The 19,186-nt window shown below is 43.9% G+C and overlaps 1 protein-coding gene across 1 annotated transcript in view; it reads left to right on the top strand.

Moving 5' to 3' along the window:
* Window positions 1-16,525: 16,525 nt before the first annotated feature.
* The window catches only part of LOC135529958 (tripartite motif-containing protein 16-like), a 15,910-nt gene continuing 13,249 nt past the window's right edge, over window positions 16,526-19,186 (top strand). The window contains exons 1-2 of the mRNA XM_064958357.1: window positions 16,526-17,164; window positions 17,602-17,697. Of these exons, the coding sequence (XP_064814429.1) occupies window positions 16,781-17,164; window positions 17,602-17,697 (480 nt within the window). The 5' untranslated portion in view covers window positions 16,526-16,780. The remainder of the gene's footprint in view (window positions 17,165-17,601; window positions 17,698-19,186) is intronic.

Raw genomic sequence — 19,186 nt, 5'->3', positions numbered from 1 at the left:
TGTTCACCCCGCTATCATCCAGAAGGCGAGGTCAGTACAGGTGCATCAAAGCTGGGACCGAGAGACTGAAAAACAGCTTCTATCTCAAGGCCATCAGACTGTTAAACAGCCACCACTAACATTGAGTGGCTGCTGCCAACACACTGACACTGACTCAACTCCAGCCACTTTAATAATGGGAATTGATGGGAAATGATGTAAATATATCACTAGCCACTTTAAACAATGCTACCTTATATAATGTTACTTACCCTACATTATTCATCTCATATGCATACGTATATACTGTACTCTATATCATCGACTACATCCTTATGTAATACATGTATCACTAGCCACTTTAACTATACCACTTTGTTTACATACTCATCTCATATGTATATACTGTACTCGATACCATCTACTGTATCTTGCCTATGCTGCTCTGTACCATCACTCATTCATATATCCTTATGTACATATTCTTTATCCCCTTACACTGTGTATAAGACAGTAGTTTAGGAATTGTTAGTTAGATTACTTGTTGGTTATTACTGTATTGTCGGAACTAGAAGCACAAGCATTTCGCTACACTCGCATTAACATCTGCTAACCATGTGTATGTGACAAATACAATTTGATTTGATTTGTTTAAACCGTGTTTAAACCAGTCTCCAGCAGGGGGCAGTAAACCCCTATGGACCTGAAAGGGACTGCAGTGTGCTCCAGAGTCCAGCAGGGGGCAGTAAAACCATATGAACCTGAAAGGGACTGCAGTGTGATCCAGTCTCCAGCAGGGGGCAGTAAAACCCTATGGACCTGAATGGGACTGCAGTGTGCTCCAGTGTCCAGCAGGGGGCAGTAAAACCCTATGGACCTGAAAGGGACTGCAGTGTGCTCCAGTCTCCAGCAGGGGGCAGTAAACCCCTATGGAACTGAAAGGGACTGCAGTGTGCTCCAGTCTCCAGCAGGGGGCAGTAAAACCCTATGGGCCTGAAAGGGACTGCAGTGTGCTCCAGTCTCCAGCAGGGGGCAGTAAACCCCTATGGACCTGAAAGGGGCTCCAGTCTCCAGCAGGGGGCAGTAAACCCCTATGGACCTGAAAGGGGCTGCAGAATGCTCCAGTCTCCAGCAGGGGGCAGTAAAACCCTATGGACCTGAAAGGGACTGCAGTGTGCTCCAGTCTCCAGCAGGGGGCAGTAAACCCCTATGGACCTGAAAGGGACTGCAGAATGCTCCAGTATCCAGCAGGGGGCAGTAAACCCCTATGGACCTGAAATTGACTGCAGTGTGATTCAGTCTCCAGCAGGGGGCAGTAACACCCTATGGACCTGAAAGGGACTGCAGTGTGCTCCAGTCTCCAGCAGGGGGCAGTAAAACCCTATGGACCTGAAAGGGACTGCAGTGTGCTCCAGTCTCCAGCAGGGGGCAGTAAGGTGAATTTACATTGATGTTTCCATGGAGACCTGAATCATATTCTCGAGGCGCCAAACTGAAGACAATTAACTAAAACAGGGATGAACTAACTGAACTAAAATAATTATGTTGCTAAATGTTTTGCTACAGTGTTCTCCAATCAATAACACCCTGGATTCAAATACTGTTTGATATCTAAATCTTTCCAACTCTTTGAACATTTCCTTTAGTCCTCCAGGTGGGCTGTGTTTGTTTGTACTTTTAGGACTTTTGTATTGGCTCCATTACAACAAACTCATTCAACCACTGCTCATTAAGTATTCAATATTATTTTAAATACTATTTGAACACATCTGTTACCACATGCAATAAGCCTGTAACGTCTTGTATGATCTCATCAGGTAAAGGTGTGTTAAATGGAAGGGTAAGTCTCACCACTGAGAGGAAAACATCACTGGTCCACCTCTGCATCAGGTCAGCTATGTTGATCAGTACTGTCCCAGGGATGCTGGGAGCAGAGATGAACTCCCCTGACCTGGTACCACCTATGGAGTTGTCATTTTAATATCAGTTTAACCCCATTACTGCTATAACACATAAACCATGTTAATAGAATGAAATGGATCCATGTTCCATTTATTCTACATCAGATTTACTGCCTGTGGAACACTTCTCCATAGTGTCTGAAATCAAGATGACTGCAGGTCTGAATCCCAAACTAATGGGGGGAAATGGCTCCATCTAATAAGATGGTATTTAGAGGTATGAACCTTTCTATTGGGGTGAATCATCCCCTTAACATACAGTACTAGTCAAAAGTTTGGACACACCTACTCATTCAAGGGTTTTTCTTTATTTTTACTATTTTCTACGTTGTAGAAATGTAGGGAAGACATCAAAACTATGAAATAACACACATGGAATCAGGTAGTAACCAACAACGTGTTCAACAAATCAGGTCCGTTGCTTGTGTTTCTTGGCCCAAGCAAGTCTCTTCTTATTATTGATGTCCTTTAGTAGTGGTTTCTACTTTAACATTATAGATGGGTTAGTCTCCTCTTATTGATGTCCTTTAGTAGTGGTTTCTACTTTAACATTATAGATGGGTTAGTCTCTTCTTATTGATGTCCTTTAGTAGTGGTTTCTACTTTAACATTATAGATGGGTTAGTCTCCTCTTCTTATTGATGTCCTTTAGTAGTGGTTTCTACTTTAACATTATAGATGGGTTAGTCTCCTCTTCTTATTGATGTCCTTTAGTAGTGGTTTCTACTTTAACATTATAGATGGGTTAGTCTCCTCTTCTTATTGATGTCCTTTAGTAGTGGTTTCTACTTTAACATTATAGATGGGTTAGTCTCCTCTTCTTATTGATGTCCTTTAGTAGTGGTTTCTACTTTAACATTATAGATGGGTTAGTCTCCTCTTCTTATTGATGTCCTTTAGTAGTGGTTTCTACTTTAACATTATAGATGGGTTAGTCTCCTCTTCTTATTGATGTCCTTTAGTAGTGGTTTCTACTTTAACATTATAGATGGGTTAGTCTCCTCTTCTTATTGATGTCCTTTAGTAGTGGTTTCTACTTTAACATTATAGATGGGTTAGTCTCCTCTTCTTATTGATGTCCTTTAGTAGTGGTTTCTACTTTAACATTATAGATGGGTTAGTCTCCTCTTCTTATTGATGTCCTTTAGTAGTGGTTTCTACTTTAACATTATAGATGGGTTGGTCTCTTCTTATTGATGTCCTTTAGTAGTGGTTTCTACTTTAACATTATAGATGGGTTAGTCTCCTCTTCTTATTGATGTCCTTTAGTAGTGGTTTCTACTTTAACATTATAGATGGGTTAGTCTCCTCTTCTTATTGATGTCCTTTAGTAGTGGTTTCTACTTTAACATTATAGATGGGTTAGTCTCCTCTTCTTATTGATGTCCTTTAGTAGTGGTTTCTACTTTAACATTATAGATGGGTTAGTCTCCTCTTCTTATTGATGTCCTTTAGTAGTGGTTTCTACTTTAACATTATAGATGGGTTAGTCTCCTCTTCTTATTGATGTCCTTTAGTAGTGGTTTCTACTTTAACATTATAGATGGGTTAGTCTCCTCTTCTTATTGATGTCCTTTAGTAGTGGTTTCTACTTTAACATTATAGATGGGTTAGTCTCCTCTTCTTATTGATGTCCTTTAGTAGTGGTTTCTACTTTAACATTATAGATGGGTTAGTCTCCTCTTCTTATTGATGTCCTTTAGTAGTGGTTTCTACTTTAACATTATAGATGGGTTAGTCTCCTCTTCTTATTGATGTCCTTTAGTAGTGGTTTCTACTTTAACATTATAGATGGGTTAGTCTCCTCTTCTTATTGATGTCCTTTAGTAGTGGTTTCTACTTTAACATTATAGATGGGTTAGTCTCCTCTTCTTATTGATGTCCTTTAGTAGTGGTTTCTACTTTAACATTATAGATGGGTTAGTCTCCTCCTCTTATTGATGTCCTTTAGTAGTGGTTTCTACTTTAACATTATAGATGGGTTAGTCTCCTCTTCTTATTGATGTCCTTTAGTAGTGGTTTCTACTTTAACATTATAGATGGGTTAGTCTCCTCTTCTTATTGATGTCCTTTAGTAGTGGTTTCTACTTTAACATTATAGTTGGGTTAGTCTCCTCTTCTTATTGATGTCCTTTAGTAGTGGTTTCTACTTTAACATTATAGATGGGTTAGTTTCCTCTTCTTATTGATGTCCTTTAGTAGTGGTTTCTACTTTAACATTATAGATGGGTTAGTCTCCTCTTCTTATTGATGTCCTTTAGTAGTGGTTTCTACTTTAACATTATAGATGGGTTAGTCTCCTCTTCTTATTGATGTCCTTTAGTAGTGGTTTCTACTTTAACATTATAGATGGGTTAGTCTCCTCTTCTTATTGATGTCCTTTAGTAGTGGTTTCTACTTTAACATTATAGATGGGTTAGTCTCCTCTTATTGATGTCCTTTAGTAGTGGTTTCTACTTTAACATTATAGATGGGTTGGTCTCCTCTTCTTATTGATGTCCTTTAGTAGTGGTTTCTACTTTAACATTATAGATGGGTTAGTCTCCTCTTCTTATTGATGTCCTTTAGTAGTGGTTTCTACTTTAACATTATAGATGGGTTAGTCTCCTCTTCTTATTGATGTCCTTTAGTAGTGGTTTCTACTTTAACATTATAGATGGGTTAGTCTCCTCTTCTTATTGATGTCCTTTAGTAGTGGTTTCTACTTTAACATTATAGATGGGTTAGTCTCCTCTTCTTATTGATGTCCTTTAGTAGTGGTTTCTACTTTAACATTATAGATGGGTTAGTCTCCTCTTATTGATGTCCTTTAGTAGTGGTTTCTACTTTAACATTATAGATGGGTTGGTCTCCTCTTCTTATTGATGTCCTTTAGTAGTGGTTTCTACTTTAACATTATAGATGGGTTAGTCTCCTCTTCTTATTGATGTCCTTTAGTAGTGGTTTCTACTTTAACATTATAGATGGGTTAGTCTCCTCTTCTTATTGATGTCCTTTAGTAGTGGTTTCTACTTTAACATTATAGATGGGTTAGTCTCCTCTTCTTATTGATGTCCTTTAGTAGTGGTTTCTACTTTAACATTATAGTTGGGTTAGTCTCCTCTTCTTATTGATGTCCTTTAGTAGTGGTTTCTGTGCAGCAATAGAAAGTAATTCACATTTCACTTGATAGGAGGTGGTGTGATGGTGTTGGGTGCTTTGCTGGTGAGACTATGATGTATTTATAATTCAAGGCTCACTTAACCAGCATGGCTACCACAGCATCCTGCAGCGATACGCCATCCCATCTGGTTTGGGCTTAGTGGGACTATCATTTGTTCTCACCTGATTGTCTATGTCAGGTGTGTCCCAACTTTTCACGTCCAACTTTCACAGTCCAGTACTGATGGTTCATTAACGTCTAGAAATATTGTAATTATAAATTATAAATATAAATCTAAGACTAGATATACGAATGTAGAAACAATTTTAGAGGAAAATTGCTCTCATGCTAATGCCGTTGTCTGAAATTAATATAAAATATTATTTGTGATTGTTTTTACATTTTATTTGCAATATATAAAGATGTAATGAAATGGGTAAAGTACACGTTAGCTAGTCATTGTGAGTGAGGGTCTGTTTGTTTGTATGAGAACGACCCATAGTGTGTGTGTGTGTGTGTGTATATATATATATATATATATGAATGTAAGCAAACCCATACATCTCAACACAGCCAGCATGCTTCCTCCAATCAGTCTACATTAGAGGGAGCATGGTCTACCAGCTGCTGCTCCACACCACGCCCACATGAAATAGCCTATTTGAGGCAGGCCCACAACAATGGCCAAAGTGAAATGGAACAGCACTTTATGTTCCCTGTACTCTGTATATATATATGTTTATTATACCTGTTGATACAGGGCTCATATGTGAAACTATTCTAACTGAACATGTTCTTTCACAGTGGCACTGACTCCGACTGGGAGCCCCCATTGCCAACTTGTCCATCCCCCTCTGAAGCTGGTTCATCCAGCTGTACCCCTGCTGTCTCCGGCTCCACACCTCCCGGTCCATCTAGAGGTGTGAAGGCACTGACAAAGAAGCAGAGGAGGGGAAGTGTTTCACCCGCTAACAGATGGACAGAAGGGCATTGGCATACCGTCCTAGAAGATGATGTGGAGCCACCCCAACCAACCCCAACAAACTTTTAGGCCGAAAAGGAAGCCCAGGACCTCAGGTGAACCCGACCACAACTTACACCCCCATTCAGCTTTTTCAGCTGTTTTTCACACAATCGGTTGTAGATTCGCTCGTGTCTAACACAAATAAGAACGGGGAGAAGAAGCAAGCAGGCAAAACGGAATGGAAGCCCATATCCATGTCAGACTTGTTCTGCTACCTTTCTCTGGTCGTCTACATGGGGCTGGTGAGGCTGAAAAGCCTGAGGGACTACTGGAAAACACCATCTCTCTACCAACTGTCTGGCTGGTGAGGCTGAAAAGCCTGAGGACTACTGGAAAACACCATCTCTCTACCAACTGTCTGGCTGGTGAGGCTGAAAAGCCTGAGGGACTACTGGAAAACACCATCTCTCTACCAACTGTCTGGCTGGTGAGGCTGAAAAGCCTGAGGGACTACTGGAAAACACCATCTCTCTACCAACTGTCTGGCTGGTGAGGCTGAAAAGCCTGAGGGACTACTGGAAAACACCATCTCTCTACCAACTGTCTGGCTGGTGAGGCTGAAAAGCCTGAGGACTACTGGAAAACACCATCTCTCTACCAACTGTCTGGCTGGTGAGGCTGAAAAGCCTGAGGGACTACTGGAAAACACCATCTCTCTACCAACTGTCTGGCTGGTGAGGCTGAAAAGCCTGAGGACTACTGGAAAACACCATCTCTCTACCAACTGTCTGGCTGGTGAGGCTGAAAAGCCTGAGGGACTACTGGAAAACACCATCTCTCTACCAACTGTCTGGCTGGTGAGGCTGAAAAGCCTGAGGACTACTGGAAAACACCATCTCTCTACCAACTGTCTGGCTGGTGAGGCTGAAAAGCCTGAGGGACTACTGGAAAACACCATCTCTCTACCAACTGTCTGGCTGGTGAGGCTGAAAAGCCTGAGGGACTACTGGAAAACACCATCTCTCTACCAACTGTCTGGCTGGTGAGGCTGAAAAGCCTGAGGGACTACTGGAAAACACCATCTCTCTACCAACTGTCTGGCTGGTGAGGCTGAAAAGCCTGAGGACTACTGGAAAACACCATCTCTCTACCAACTGTCTGGCTGGTGAGGCTGAAAAGCCTGAGGACTACTGGAAAACACCATCTCTCTACCAACTGTCTGGCTGGTGAGGCTGAAAAGCCTGAGGCACTACTGGAAAACACCATCTCTCTACCAACTGTCTGGCTGGTGAGGCTGAAAAGCCTGAGGACTACTGGAAAACACCATCTCTCTACCAACTGTCTGGCTGGTGAGGCTGAAAAGCCTGAGGACTACTGGAAAACACCATCTCTCTACCAACTGTCTGGCTGGTGAGGCTGAAAAGCCTGAGGGACTACTGGAAAACACCATCTCTCTACCAACTGTCTGGCTGGTGAGGCTGAAAAGCCTGAGGGACTACTGGAAAACACCATCTCTCTACCAACTGTCTGGCTGGTGAGGCTGAAAAGCCTGAGGGACTACTGGAAAACACCATCTCTCTACCAACTGTCTGGCTGGTGAGGCTGAAAAGCCTGAGGGACTACTGGAAAACACCATCTCTCTACCAACTGTCTGGCTGGTGAGGCTGAAAAGCCTGAGGGACTACTGGAAAACACCATCTCTCTACCAACTGTCTGGCTGGTGAGGCTGAAAAGCCTGAGGGACTACTGGAAAACACCATCTCTCTACCAACTGTCTGGCTGGTGAGGCTGAAAAGCCTGAGGGACTACTGGAAAACACCATCTCTCTACCAACTGTCTGGCTGGTGAGGCTGAAAAGCCTGAGGGACTACTGGAAAACACCATCTCTCTACCAACTGTCTGGCTGGTGAGGCTGAAAAGCCTGAGGGACTACTGGAAAACACCATCTCTCTACCAACTGTCTGGCTGGTGAGGCTGAAAAGCCTGAGGGACTACTGGAAAACACCATCTCTCTACCAACTGTCTGGCTGGTGAGGCTGAAAAGCCTGAGGACTACTGGAAAACACCATCTCTCTACCAACTGTCTGGCTGGTGAGGCTGAAAAGCCTGAGGACTACTGGAAAACACCATCTCTACCAACTGTCTGGCTGGTGAGGCTGAAAAGCCTGAGGGACTACTGGAAAACACCATCTCTCTACCAACTGTCTGGCTGGTGAGGCTGAAAAGCCTGAGGGACTACTGGAAAACACCATCTCTCTACCAACTGTCTGGCTGGTGAGGCTGAAAAGCCTGAGGACTCCTGGAAAACACCATCTCTCTACCAACTGTCTGGCTGGTGAGGCTGAAAAGCCTGAGGGACTACTGGAAAACACCATCTCTCTACCAACTGTCTGGCTGGTGAGGCTGAAAAGCCTGAGGACTACTGGAAAACGTCATCTCTCTACCAACTGTCTGGCTGGTGAGGCTGAAAAGCCTGAGGGACTACTGGAAAACACCATCTCTCTACCAACTGTCTGGCTGGTGAGGCTGAAAAGCCTGAGGGACTACTGGAAAACACCATCTCTCTACCAACTGTCTGGCTGGTGAGGCTGAAAAGCCTGAGGGACTACTGGAAAACACCATCTCTCTACCAACTGTCTGGCTGGTGAGGCTGAAAAGCCTGAGGGACTACTGGAAAACACCATCTCTCTACCAACTGTCTGGCTGGTGAGGCTGAAAAGCCTGAGGGACTACTGGAAAACACCATCTCTCTACCAACTGTCTGGCTGGTGAGGCTGAAAAGCCTGAGGGACTACTGGAAAACACCATCTCTCTACCAACTGTCTGGCTGGTGAGGCTGAAAAGCCTGAGGGACTACTGGAAAACACCATCTCTCTACCAACTGTCTGGCTGGTGAGGCTGAAAAGCCTGAGGGACTACTGGAAAACACCATCTCTCTACCAACTGTCTGGCTGGTGAGGCTGAAAAGCCTGAGGGACTACTGGAAAACACCATCTCTCTACCAACTGTCTGGCTGGTGAGGCTGAAAAGCCTGAGGGACTACTGGAAAACACCATCTCTCTACCAACTGTCTGGCTGGTGAGGCTGAAAAGCCTGAGGACTACTGGAAAACACCATCTCTACCAACTGTCTGGCTGGTGAGGCTGAAAAGCCTGAGGGACTACTGGAAAACACCATCTCTCTACCAACTGTCTGGCTGGTGAGGCTGAAAAGCCTGAGGGACTACTGGAAAACACCATCTCTCTACCAACTGTCTGGCTGGTGAGGCTGAAAAGCCTGAGGACTACTGGAAAACACCATCTCTCTACCAACTGTCTGGCTGGTGAGGCTGAAAAGCCTGAGGACTACTGGAAAACGTCATCTCTCTACCAACTGTCTGGCTGGTGAGGCTGAAAAGCCTGAGGGACTACTGGAAAACACCATCTCTCTACCAACTGTCTGGCTGGTGAGGCTGAAAAGCCTGAGGGACTACTGGAAAACGTCATCTCTCTACCAACTGTCTGGCTGGTGAGGCTGAAAAGCCTGAGGGACTACTGGAAAACACCATCTCTCTACCAACTGTCTGGCTGGTGAGGCTGAAAAGCCTGAGGACTACTGGAAAACACCATCTCTCTACCAACTGTCTGGCTGGTGAGGCTGAAAAGCCTGAGGGACTACTGGAAAACACCATCTCTCTACCAACTGTCTGGCTGGTGAGGCTGAAAAGCCTGAGGGACTCCTGGAAAACACCATCTCTCTACCAACTGTCTGGCTGGTGAGGCTGAAAAGCCTGAGGGACTACTGGAAAACACCATCTCTCTACCAACTGTCTGGCTGGTGAGGCTGAAAAGCCTGAGGGACTACTGGAAAACACCATCTCTCTACCAACTGTCTGGCTGGTGAGGCTGAAAAGCCTGAGGACTACTGGAAAACACCATCTCTACCAACTGTCTGGCTGGTGAGGCTGAAAAGCCTGAGGGACTACTGGAAAACACCATCTCTCTACCAACTGTCTGGCTGGTGAGGCTGAAAAGCCTGAGGGACTACTGGAAAACACCATCTCTCTACCAACTGTCTGGCTGGTGAGGCTGAAAAGCCTGAGGGACTACTGGAAAACGTCATCTCTCTACCAACTGTCTGGCTGGTGAGGCTGAAAAGCCTGAGGACTACTGGAAAACACCATCTCTCTACCAACTGTCTGGCTGGTGAGGCTGAAAAGCCTGAGGGACTACTGGAAAACACCATCTCTCTACCAACTGTCTGGCTGGTGAGGCTGAAAAGCCTGAGGGACTACTGGAAAACGTCATCTCTCTACCAACTGTCTGGCTGGTGAGGCTGAAAAGCCTGAGGGACTACTGGAAAACACCATCTCTCTACCAACTGTCTGGCTGGTGAGGCTGAAAAGCCTGAGGGACTACTGGAAAACACCATCTCTCTACCAACTGTCTGGCTGGTGAGGCTGAAAAGCCTGAGGGACTACTGGAAAACACCATCTCTCTACCAACTGTCTGGCTGGTGAGGCTGAAAAGCCTGAGGGACTACTGGAAAACACCATCTCTACCAACTGTCTGGCTGGTGAGGCTGAAAAGCCTGAGGGACTACTGGAAAACACCATCTCTCTACCAACTGTCTGGCTGGTGAGGCTGAAAAGCCTGAGGACTACTGGAAAACACCATCTCTCTACCAACTGTCTGGCTGGTGAGGCTGAAAAGCCTGAGGGACTACTGGAAAACACCATCTCTCTACCAACTGTCTGGCTGGTGAGGCTGAAAAGCCTGAGGGACTACTGGAAAACACCATCTCTCTACCAACTGTCTGGCTGGTGAGGCTGAAAAGCCTGAGGGACTACTGGAAAACACCATCTCTCTACCAACTGTCTGGCTGGTGAGGCTGAAAAGCCTGAGGGACTACTGGAAAACACCATCTCTCTACCAACTGTCTGGCTGGTGAGGCTGAAAAGCCTGAGGGACTACTGGAAAACACCATCTCTCTACCAACTGTCTGGCTGGTGAGGCTGAAAAGCCTGAGGGACTACTGGAAAACACCATCTCTCTACCAACTGTCTGGCTGGTGAGGCTGAAAAGCCTGAGGGACTACTGGAAAACACCATCTCTCTACCAACTGTCTGGCTGGTGAGGCTGAAAAGCCTGAGGGACTACTGGAAAACACCATCTCTCTACCAACTGTCTGGCTGGTGAGGCTGAAAAGCCTGAGGGACTACTGGAAAACACCATCTCTCTACCAACTGTCTGGCTGGTGAGGCTGAAAAGCCTGAGGACTACTGGAAAACACCATCTCTCTACCAACTGTCTGGCTGGTGAGGCTGAAAAGCCTGAGGACTACTGGAAAACACCATCTCTCTACCAACTGTCTGGCTGGTGAGGCTGAAAAGCCTGAGGGACTACTGGAAAACACCATCTCTCTACCAACTGTCTGGCTGGTGAGGCTGAAAAGCCTGAGGACTACTGGAAAACGTCATCTCTCTACCAACTGTCTGGCTGGTGAGGCTGAAAAGCCTGAGGGACTACTGGAAAACACCATCTCTCTACCAACTGTCTGGCTGGTGAGGCTGAAAAGCCTGAGGACTACTGGAAAACACCATCTCTCTACCAACTGTCTGGCTGGTGAGGCTGAAAAGCCTGAGGACTACTGGAAAACACCATCTCTCTACCAACTGTCTGGCTGGTGAGGCTGAAAAGCCTGAGGGACTACTGGAAAACACCATCTCTCTACCAACTGTCTGGCTGGTGAGGCTGAAAAGCCTGAGGGACTACTGGAAAACACCATCTCTCTACCAACTGTCTGGCTGGTGAGGCTGAAAAGCCTGAGGGACTACTGGAAAACACCATCTCTCTACCAACTGTCTGGCTGGTGAGGCTGAAAAGCCTGAGGGACTACTGGAAAACACCATCTCTCTACCAACTGTCTGGCTGGTGAGGCTGAAAAGCCTGAGGACTACTGGAAAACACCATCTCTCTACCAACTGTCTGGCTGGTGAGGCTGAAAAGCCTGAGGACTACTGGAAAACACCATCTCTCTACCAACTGTCTGGCTGGTGAGGCTGAAAAGGGACTTCCAAATATTGAAAGTGTGTAAATAGTGTGTAAATAGTTACCCATGTAATTTTTTAAATTTATATATTTTTTATCAATAATTATTTTTTTCCCCGTTTCTTCCATGTTTTTTTCAAAAGAAAATTGGGGGGTGTGTTAGAATACCATTTTGGTATTTTGTATATAGTTATTTGTTTCAAAGTGTATACCTTGTTTTATCTTGTTCATTTTAAAGATGATACAAAAATAAAAAACTATGTTTTTTTTCATTGTATTATCTAAACCAGATCTATTAGGTTATATTCTCCTACATTCAATTCACATTTACACAAACTTCAGAGTGTTTTCTTTCAAATGGTACCAAGAATATGCTTGGTTCTGTGCCTGAGCTCCAGGCTGTTAGATTTGGGTCTTCAGGCGGAAATGGCACAAAGTAGGGGGGAGCTCTAAGAGGATTATTAACTTATCATTCGCTAATTGATTCGGGTGCGACAATATCACTCATCTCTCAAACATTGTTTGATGATCTCAAAATGTCTTTGAAGCCAATTAAACATTGGTTCAAAGTAGACCGATGTGACACTACACTTCAAGGGGTCACTCAGACGACCTCGCCTCTCACATTGAGAGTCATGCTGAAACTACACTTCAAGGACGTATCACTCGTTCACTCTGTGTATGTTACCAGCCTCGAAACTGTACCCCTGCTTGGAGTAGACTTGATGGATCGGTTACTCCCATTGATGGATTGGAAAACCAACCAGGTATGGTCACAGGCCACCTTGCCTTCTCCACTGACCACACTGTCTTCCCCTAACGCAAGCTGCAACGCAGTCAATCACTAGGGGTTTCTGTCGAAAGCACCCTTGGAAAAAATACATTTAGAAACCTCTTAGGGCAGAATCCGATCCAAGGAGATATTACGATATCTCGACACATTCCATCAGCCAATCTGATTGACCATTCCATTCAGGAGAAAAATTATTAGAATCATTAACCACGATCACAGCACATACGACTGGTCCAATACTTAAAACCTCTTGAAACTAGGGGGCACTATTTTCATTTTTGGAAAAATAACGAACCCAAAGTAAACGGGCTATTTCTCAGGACCTGGTGCTAGAATATGCATATAATTGACAGCTTAGGATAGAAAACACTCTAAAGTTTCCAAAACTGTAAAAAAAACTGTCAAAATATGGTCTGTGAGTATAACAGAACTGATATTGCAGGAGAAAGCCTGAGAAAAGTCCAATCAGGAAGTGACTCTTATTTTGAAACCGTTGTGTTCCTATGCATCCCTATTGCCCATTGAAAGGGATATCAACCAGATTCATTTTTCTATGGCTTCCCTGATGTGTCTACAGACTAGACTAGACATACTAGACATAGTTTCAGGCTTTTATTTAGAAAAATGAGCGTGAACGACGTTATTTTTTCCAAACATAAAAATAGTGCCCCCTAGCTTCAAGAGCTTAAGGGCCCAAGCAAAATACCAGCCTTAGTAAATAAAGTTGAACATTTACTTCTAGGCCTTTGACTCTACAGCACTCAGCCGTTTTCTTCCCAGAAGTCCATAGGTCATCCCTGTAGACTGCCAAAACTAGTGCCTTACAGCTGTAAACTTATCACATATTTATCAACTTAGGATAGTGCCTAAGCAACACATTAAGTAGGAAAGCCCTAGATATGGCATTAGAGACAATGTCATGATAGTCATTTTGCCAGAACATTGGACGTATATAGAATATTAATATATATCCAATTAGATGAACTATATTTTGTGTAACTTTTGTTTCTGCTTCCATTCCTTTTTGGCTCCGTTCCTTTGACAGGAAGTGATAGAGCCATAAACAAAGTCCCCATCCACCACCACTTTGTGCCACAACGCCGCTCATTGGGGAATGAAAGTAATTATATATATTTCATGAGTGTGTGTGCGTTGTTAACATCTGCCTAAGTTACTGCCCAGATCTTCCAGTCTGGACGACGACCAGACGACGGGTCCGGAACGGTGATCCCAAACCCGGACACCCACGGCCCATCCTTGTGGCGGCATGCCCCGCTGTCAGAGAGCCTACCAAGGTAAACCACCAGAAGGGGGGCGGGGGACCGCAATGGCGATCACCAACCAGGAAATCCCCTCGCCCTTCCTGGGGTACTTTGCAGCTTCCAGGGAACCTACCAAGGTACACCACTAGAAGGGACCGCAACGGCGATCACCAACCAGGACATCAACTGCCATCCTTGTGATGGACTGCTCCGCTTTCAGAGAAGCCTACCAAGTTCAACCACCAGAGGCGACTGCAACGATGATCTGCAAACAGGACATCACGTGTTCATGATTTTATGTTGATTTGTAACTTGCAGGACAAACAAGATCCAAACCACCAGGGGGAATGTCATGACGTTGGCCTTTTGGGGTATAGCAAGCCCATCCCCCTATCCCTGCTTCCCCCTTGCCTCCTTCAACTAGGCTGCTGTGGTCAGAGGTCGTAAATTCTTGAGACACACAGTTATAGAGAGTAGTTTTCATGGAGACAAAGGAAAATCCTTCCACCTCACAGAACTTGAGGTACGAACACATGTCATGTTCCGGAGAAAGTGTAAAAGATCGGGTGAAGAATCCAGCTACGAACTGGTCCGTTTGTTACAACTTGGGGAAGCTCATGGGAGACGGTGTGGCCACATTACCATAACGCTGTTCATATAATAGCCCCAGATATGAGGTTTACATCTAATTGTTGTATAAGATGAATGACTGAGTATGATACTGTTTACACTATTTTACAATGTGATTTTGGACTGTTTAATGAAGGAAAACTCAAAAAGGGAATTGGATTTGAACTAAATCAGAGGACCGCCCCTGAGCCCAGTTAGGGTCAGGCGTCCTGGGACAGCCCGTTTCTGCCATTCTGAATGAAACCCACATTTGAGAAATGATCAGCAGACCATGTTTCTCTCAATCACGGGAGTACAAATATATATTTTTTTAATTAGCACCAGACCATGTTTTTCTCCATTAGGAGGGGAACAAAGGTTGGAGACCGAGCTTATCTCAATTACGAGATGGCTAAAGGTTGCAGACCATTGCTGAATATTTTAACCATACCACGTGGTTAAACTCTTAGACTATCGATACCGACAGAATAAGAACAAGTCTTTGATACTAATTACTAGTCTGCAGCAGGAATTCGGTATCATTGAACGACAACCTCCGAAACATCCATCTATAATGAATCACTCTGAACCATCCCCTCTAACCAGGACAGAGAGAGAGAGGGAGAGACGGACAATTCTACAAATGACTGAGCGTAAATATATATATTGATTGCAATTGTTCCCGAAAGAGTGAGCGTTCATGTGTAAAGGATTAGCATTTCAATTGTTATAATGATCACTCTGTAGTGACTTCTTAGTCTACCCCCACTTCCCCTTTGTCTAACAAGCCGCCATGCCGGTTCAGCCCACTAGGCACATTCTCCACTTCTCCTCTGTCTAACAAGCTGGTTCAGCCCACTAGAAACCGCTCCTCCCTCCTTCTAACCCCACCCCTCTGGCAGAACCAGGAAGTCCCTCCCCTTCCCACAAACTCTCTTCTGAGGAAACGAAACTGATCTGAGTCTCTCTGTCGTCTGTCTGTGTGAGAGTGAACAACCGTCCAAATGGCTCAACAGGGAGTTCTGCTGGACCAGGACCAGTTCTGTTGTTCTGTCTGTCTGGATCTACTGAAGGAGCCGGTTCAGCCCACTAGGGCACATTCTCCTATCATTTCATGTAACCACATTTACCATGTTTGTTTGTTTATGCATGTCTGTGAATTACTTAGTTAGTAATAAATAAATTATTTAAGACAAATGATGTATGGATGACTCATAGTGAAGACTGGGTTTGTGCAGATAAGCAACAATTTACGACGTTTGGAATGAGACGAACGTGAGGTAAAATAAATGAATCATTAATCAGAAGACTATTGATCAGATATGAAAATATCTGAAAGGTTATATTGGGAAATTATAACTTTGTAATCTGAATACATTCCTTGGTGCCCCTATTTCCTAGTTAATTACAGTTACGGGATTAATCAGTTGATTGCATAGTAACTAATTACAGAGAATCTTTGATAAAAACTATCAGTCTTCAGTTAATGATAGTAAAGACACGACAAAGGTCATTCAAATAATGATACATACGTACTTCATAGAAACTGTTACCCTTCATATATTCTAACAACTCACATTTTAAGATTCATTATGTCATTTGTTCCATGTTAAGGGCACTAACCTTGGAACTAAACTATTTGTCTCCCTCTTGCTGTTGCATGCAGTTCCTCTCTCTCTTCCTCCATTCCTCTAACCCCTCCCTCCTTCTAACCCCACCCCTCTGGCAGAACCAGGAAGTCCCTCCCCTTCCCACAAACTCTCTTCTGAGGAAACGAAACTGATCAGAGTCTCTGTGTCGTCTACCTGTGTGAGAGTGAACAACCGTCCAAATGGCTCAGCAAGGAGTTCTGCTGGACCAGGACCAGTTCTGTTGTTCTGTCTGTCTTGATCTACTGAAGGAGCCGGTCACCATTCCCTGTGGACACAGTTACTGTAGGAGCTGTATTGAGGGCTGCTGGGATCAGGATGTTCTGAAAGGGGTCTATAGCTGTCCTCAGTGCAGAGACCTTCACTCCAAGGCCTAATCTGAGGAAAATAACATGTTGGCTGAGCTGGTGGAGAAACTGAGGAAGACAGGACTCCAGGCTGCTCCCCCTCCTGCTCTGTGCTATGCTGGACCTGGAGATGTGGTGTGTGATGTCTGCACTGGGACCAGAAAGCAGAAAGCCCTCATGTCCTGTCTGGTGTGTCTGGCCTCTTACTGTGAGACTCACCTCCAACCTCACTATGAATTTCCTGCTTTGAAGAAGCACAAGCTGGTCAAAGCCACCGCACAACTACAGGAGAAGATCTGCTCTCATCATGACAAACTGCTGGAGGTTTACTGTCGTACCGATCAGCAGTGTATCTGCTATCAGTGTGTGATGGATGAACATAAAGGCCATGATACAGTGTCAGCTGCAGCAGAGAGGACTGAGAAACAGGTAAGACCAGAACAACTTGTTGGTGGCTGTCTGATAAACAAAGAATTAAAGATACAGTAGGAACTAAATCTGTTTGAATATGAGATCATCATTATATTATATACAATATGAAATGGATCCACAAATATGAACACAAACCTTGAGTATATAGATATGTCAACCCAGATTCTCCAAATGTATCACCATTTTCTAAAGTCAAACACTATTATCATTCTGAATGGCATTTTATGAGTCCAAAGTTCAGTCTCAACCCCTTGATACATGTAGGCCTACCATAAAAACTACAATCATTCACATAGCAACATAATATCATATTGTAAAGGGACTTCCTCAGGATTGTAGACCTTCCTCTCTATGGGTCCTATGTCACATTACTATATTATTGATCTACTGGACTAATAAAGCTTGATAGCTCATTGAAGAGTGATTCTCCACAGAGGCAGCTGGGGATGAGTCAGCAGAAGGTCCAGCAGAGATTCCAGGAGAGAGAGAAGGAGCTGAAGGAGCTCCAACAGGCTGTGGAGTCTTTCAAGGTGAGTATTGTTGACCAGAGGAGACACACCATTTCACTTCTCTCCTCCAGTCAGAGAGAGAGAGAGGGGGGCCCCTATCCAATCCCACTGACCCCACTGTTGGGAACAGGCTGTCTGGACCCCTTTCAGAGAATAGACTGGTTCATGTAACCAACTGGGCTGCATCATCACATAACCATGAGTAACCATGACGACTCATGTCCCCTATACATTAAAATGGAACTGTCTCTCTCTCAATTCAATTTAAAGGTCTTTATTGGCATGGAAATATATGTTTATATTGCCAAAGCAAGTGAAATAGACAATAAACAAAAGTGAAATATACAATCAGAAATGAACAGTAAACATTACACTTGGAAGTGATTTAGGGGATGGGGAGGGTCTATTAGAAGTTAGTAGGACTCTTTTATTTTCTCAGAAGTACTGAGTTCGGTAGGAGGATTTAGAGGTGTAAACCGTGATTGAACACACTCCACCACAGTAGGTGGCGCCATGCACCTTTAACGTTGGTTTGAGGATCTCCATTATATCATAGAAGAAGTTGGTCTGTGAGGGTTTTAATGTTGGTTTGTGGACCACACCTCTTAAAGGATAGGGTGCAGCATTTCTACTTTTTGATAAAAAGCATGTGGGTTTTGTTGTTCAACTTCCTGCTACTCATGCCAGGAATATAGTATATGCATATGATTAGTATATGTGGATAGAAAACACTCTGAAGTTTCTAAAACTGGTTCAATCATGTCTGTGACTATAACAGAACTTATGTAGCAGGCAAAAGCCCAAAGAAAAACTGTTCAGAAAAACAAAAATCCCTCTGGCAGTTCCCTGAATTGTCTTTGTCAAGGGAAATTAGATAGCGCCCAGTTTGCAGTTCCTACAACTTCCACAGGATGTCACCAGTCTTTGGGTTGAAGTTAATCATTGGTGAAACGAAGAAGAGGCAGAGGTGACACTGTGGATTATGTTATGGAAGAGAGAAAACCGTGCATGTATTGTTGACTTGCTGTTATTGAATACAGATCGCCCCGTCAACAATTTGATCGATTATTAACGCTTAAAAATACCTAAAGTTGGATTACAAAAGTAGTTTGAAGTATTTTGGCATAGTTTTAAGCAACTTTTGAAATGTTTTGTCATGACGTTGCGTTTTTCTGGATCAAAACGGGCTTTATAAATGGACATTTTGGGTAAACATGGAAGGAATTAATCGAAAAAAAAGGACCAATTGTGATGTTTATGGGACATATTGGAGTGCCAACAAAGAAGCTCGTCAAAGGTAATGCATGTTTTATATTTTATTTCAGCGTTTTGTGTAGCGCCGGCGACGCTAATTCATTTGTTTACATCTCGTTCAGGTGGTTCAGGGGGGTGCATGCTATCAGATAATAGCTTCTCATGCTTTCGCCGAAAAGCATTTTTAAAATCTGACATGTTGGCTGGATTCATAACGAGTGTAGCTTTAATTGAGTACCCTGCATGTGTGATTTAA

Source organism: Oncorhynchus masou, unplaced genomic scaffold (assembly GCF_036934945.1).
Source record: "Oncorhynchus masou masou isolate Uvic2021 unplaced genomic scaffold, UVic_Omas_1.1 unplaced_scaffold_1218, whole genome shotgun sequence".
NCBI classification, from domain to species: Eukaryota; Metazoa; Chordata; class Actinopteri; order Salmoniformes; family Salmonidae; genus Oncorhynchus; species Oncorhynchus masou.
The sequence above is the reverse complement of the archived record's forward strand: the minus strand, read 5'-3'. Positions and strand labels throughout refer to the sequence as shown.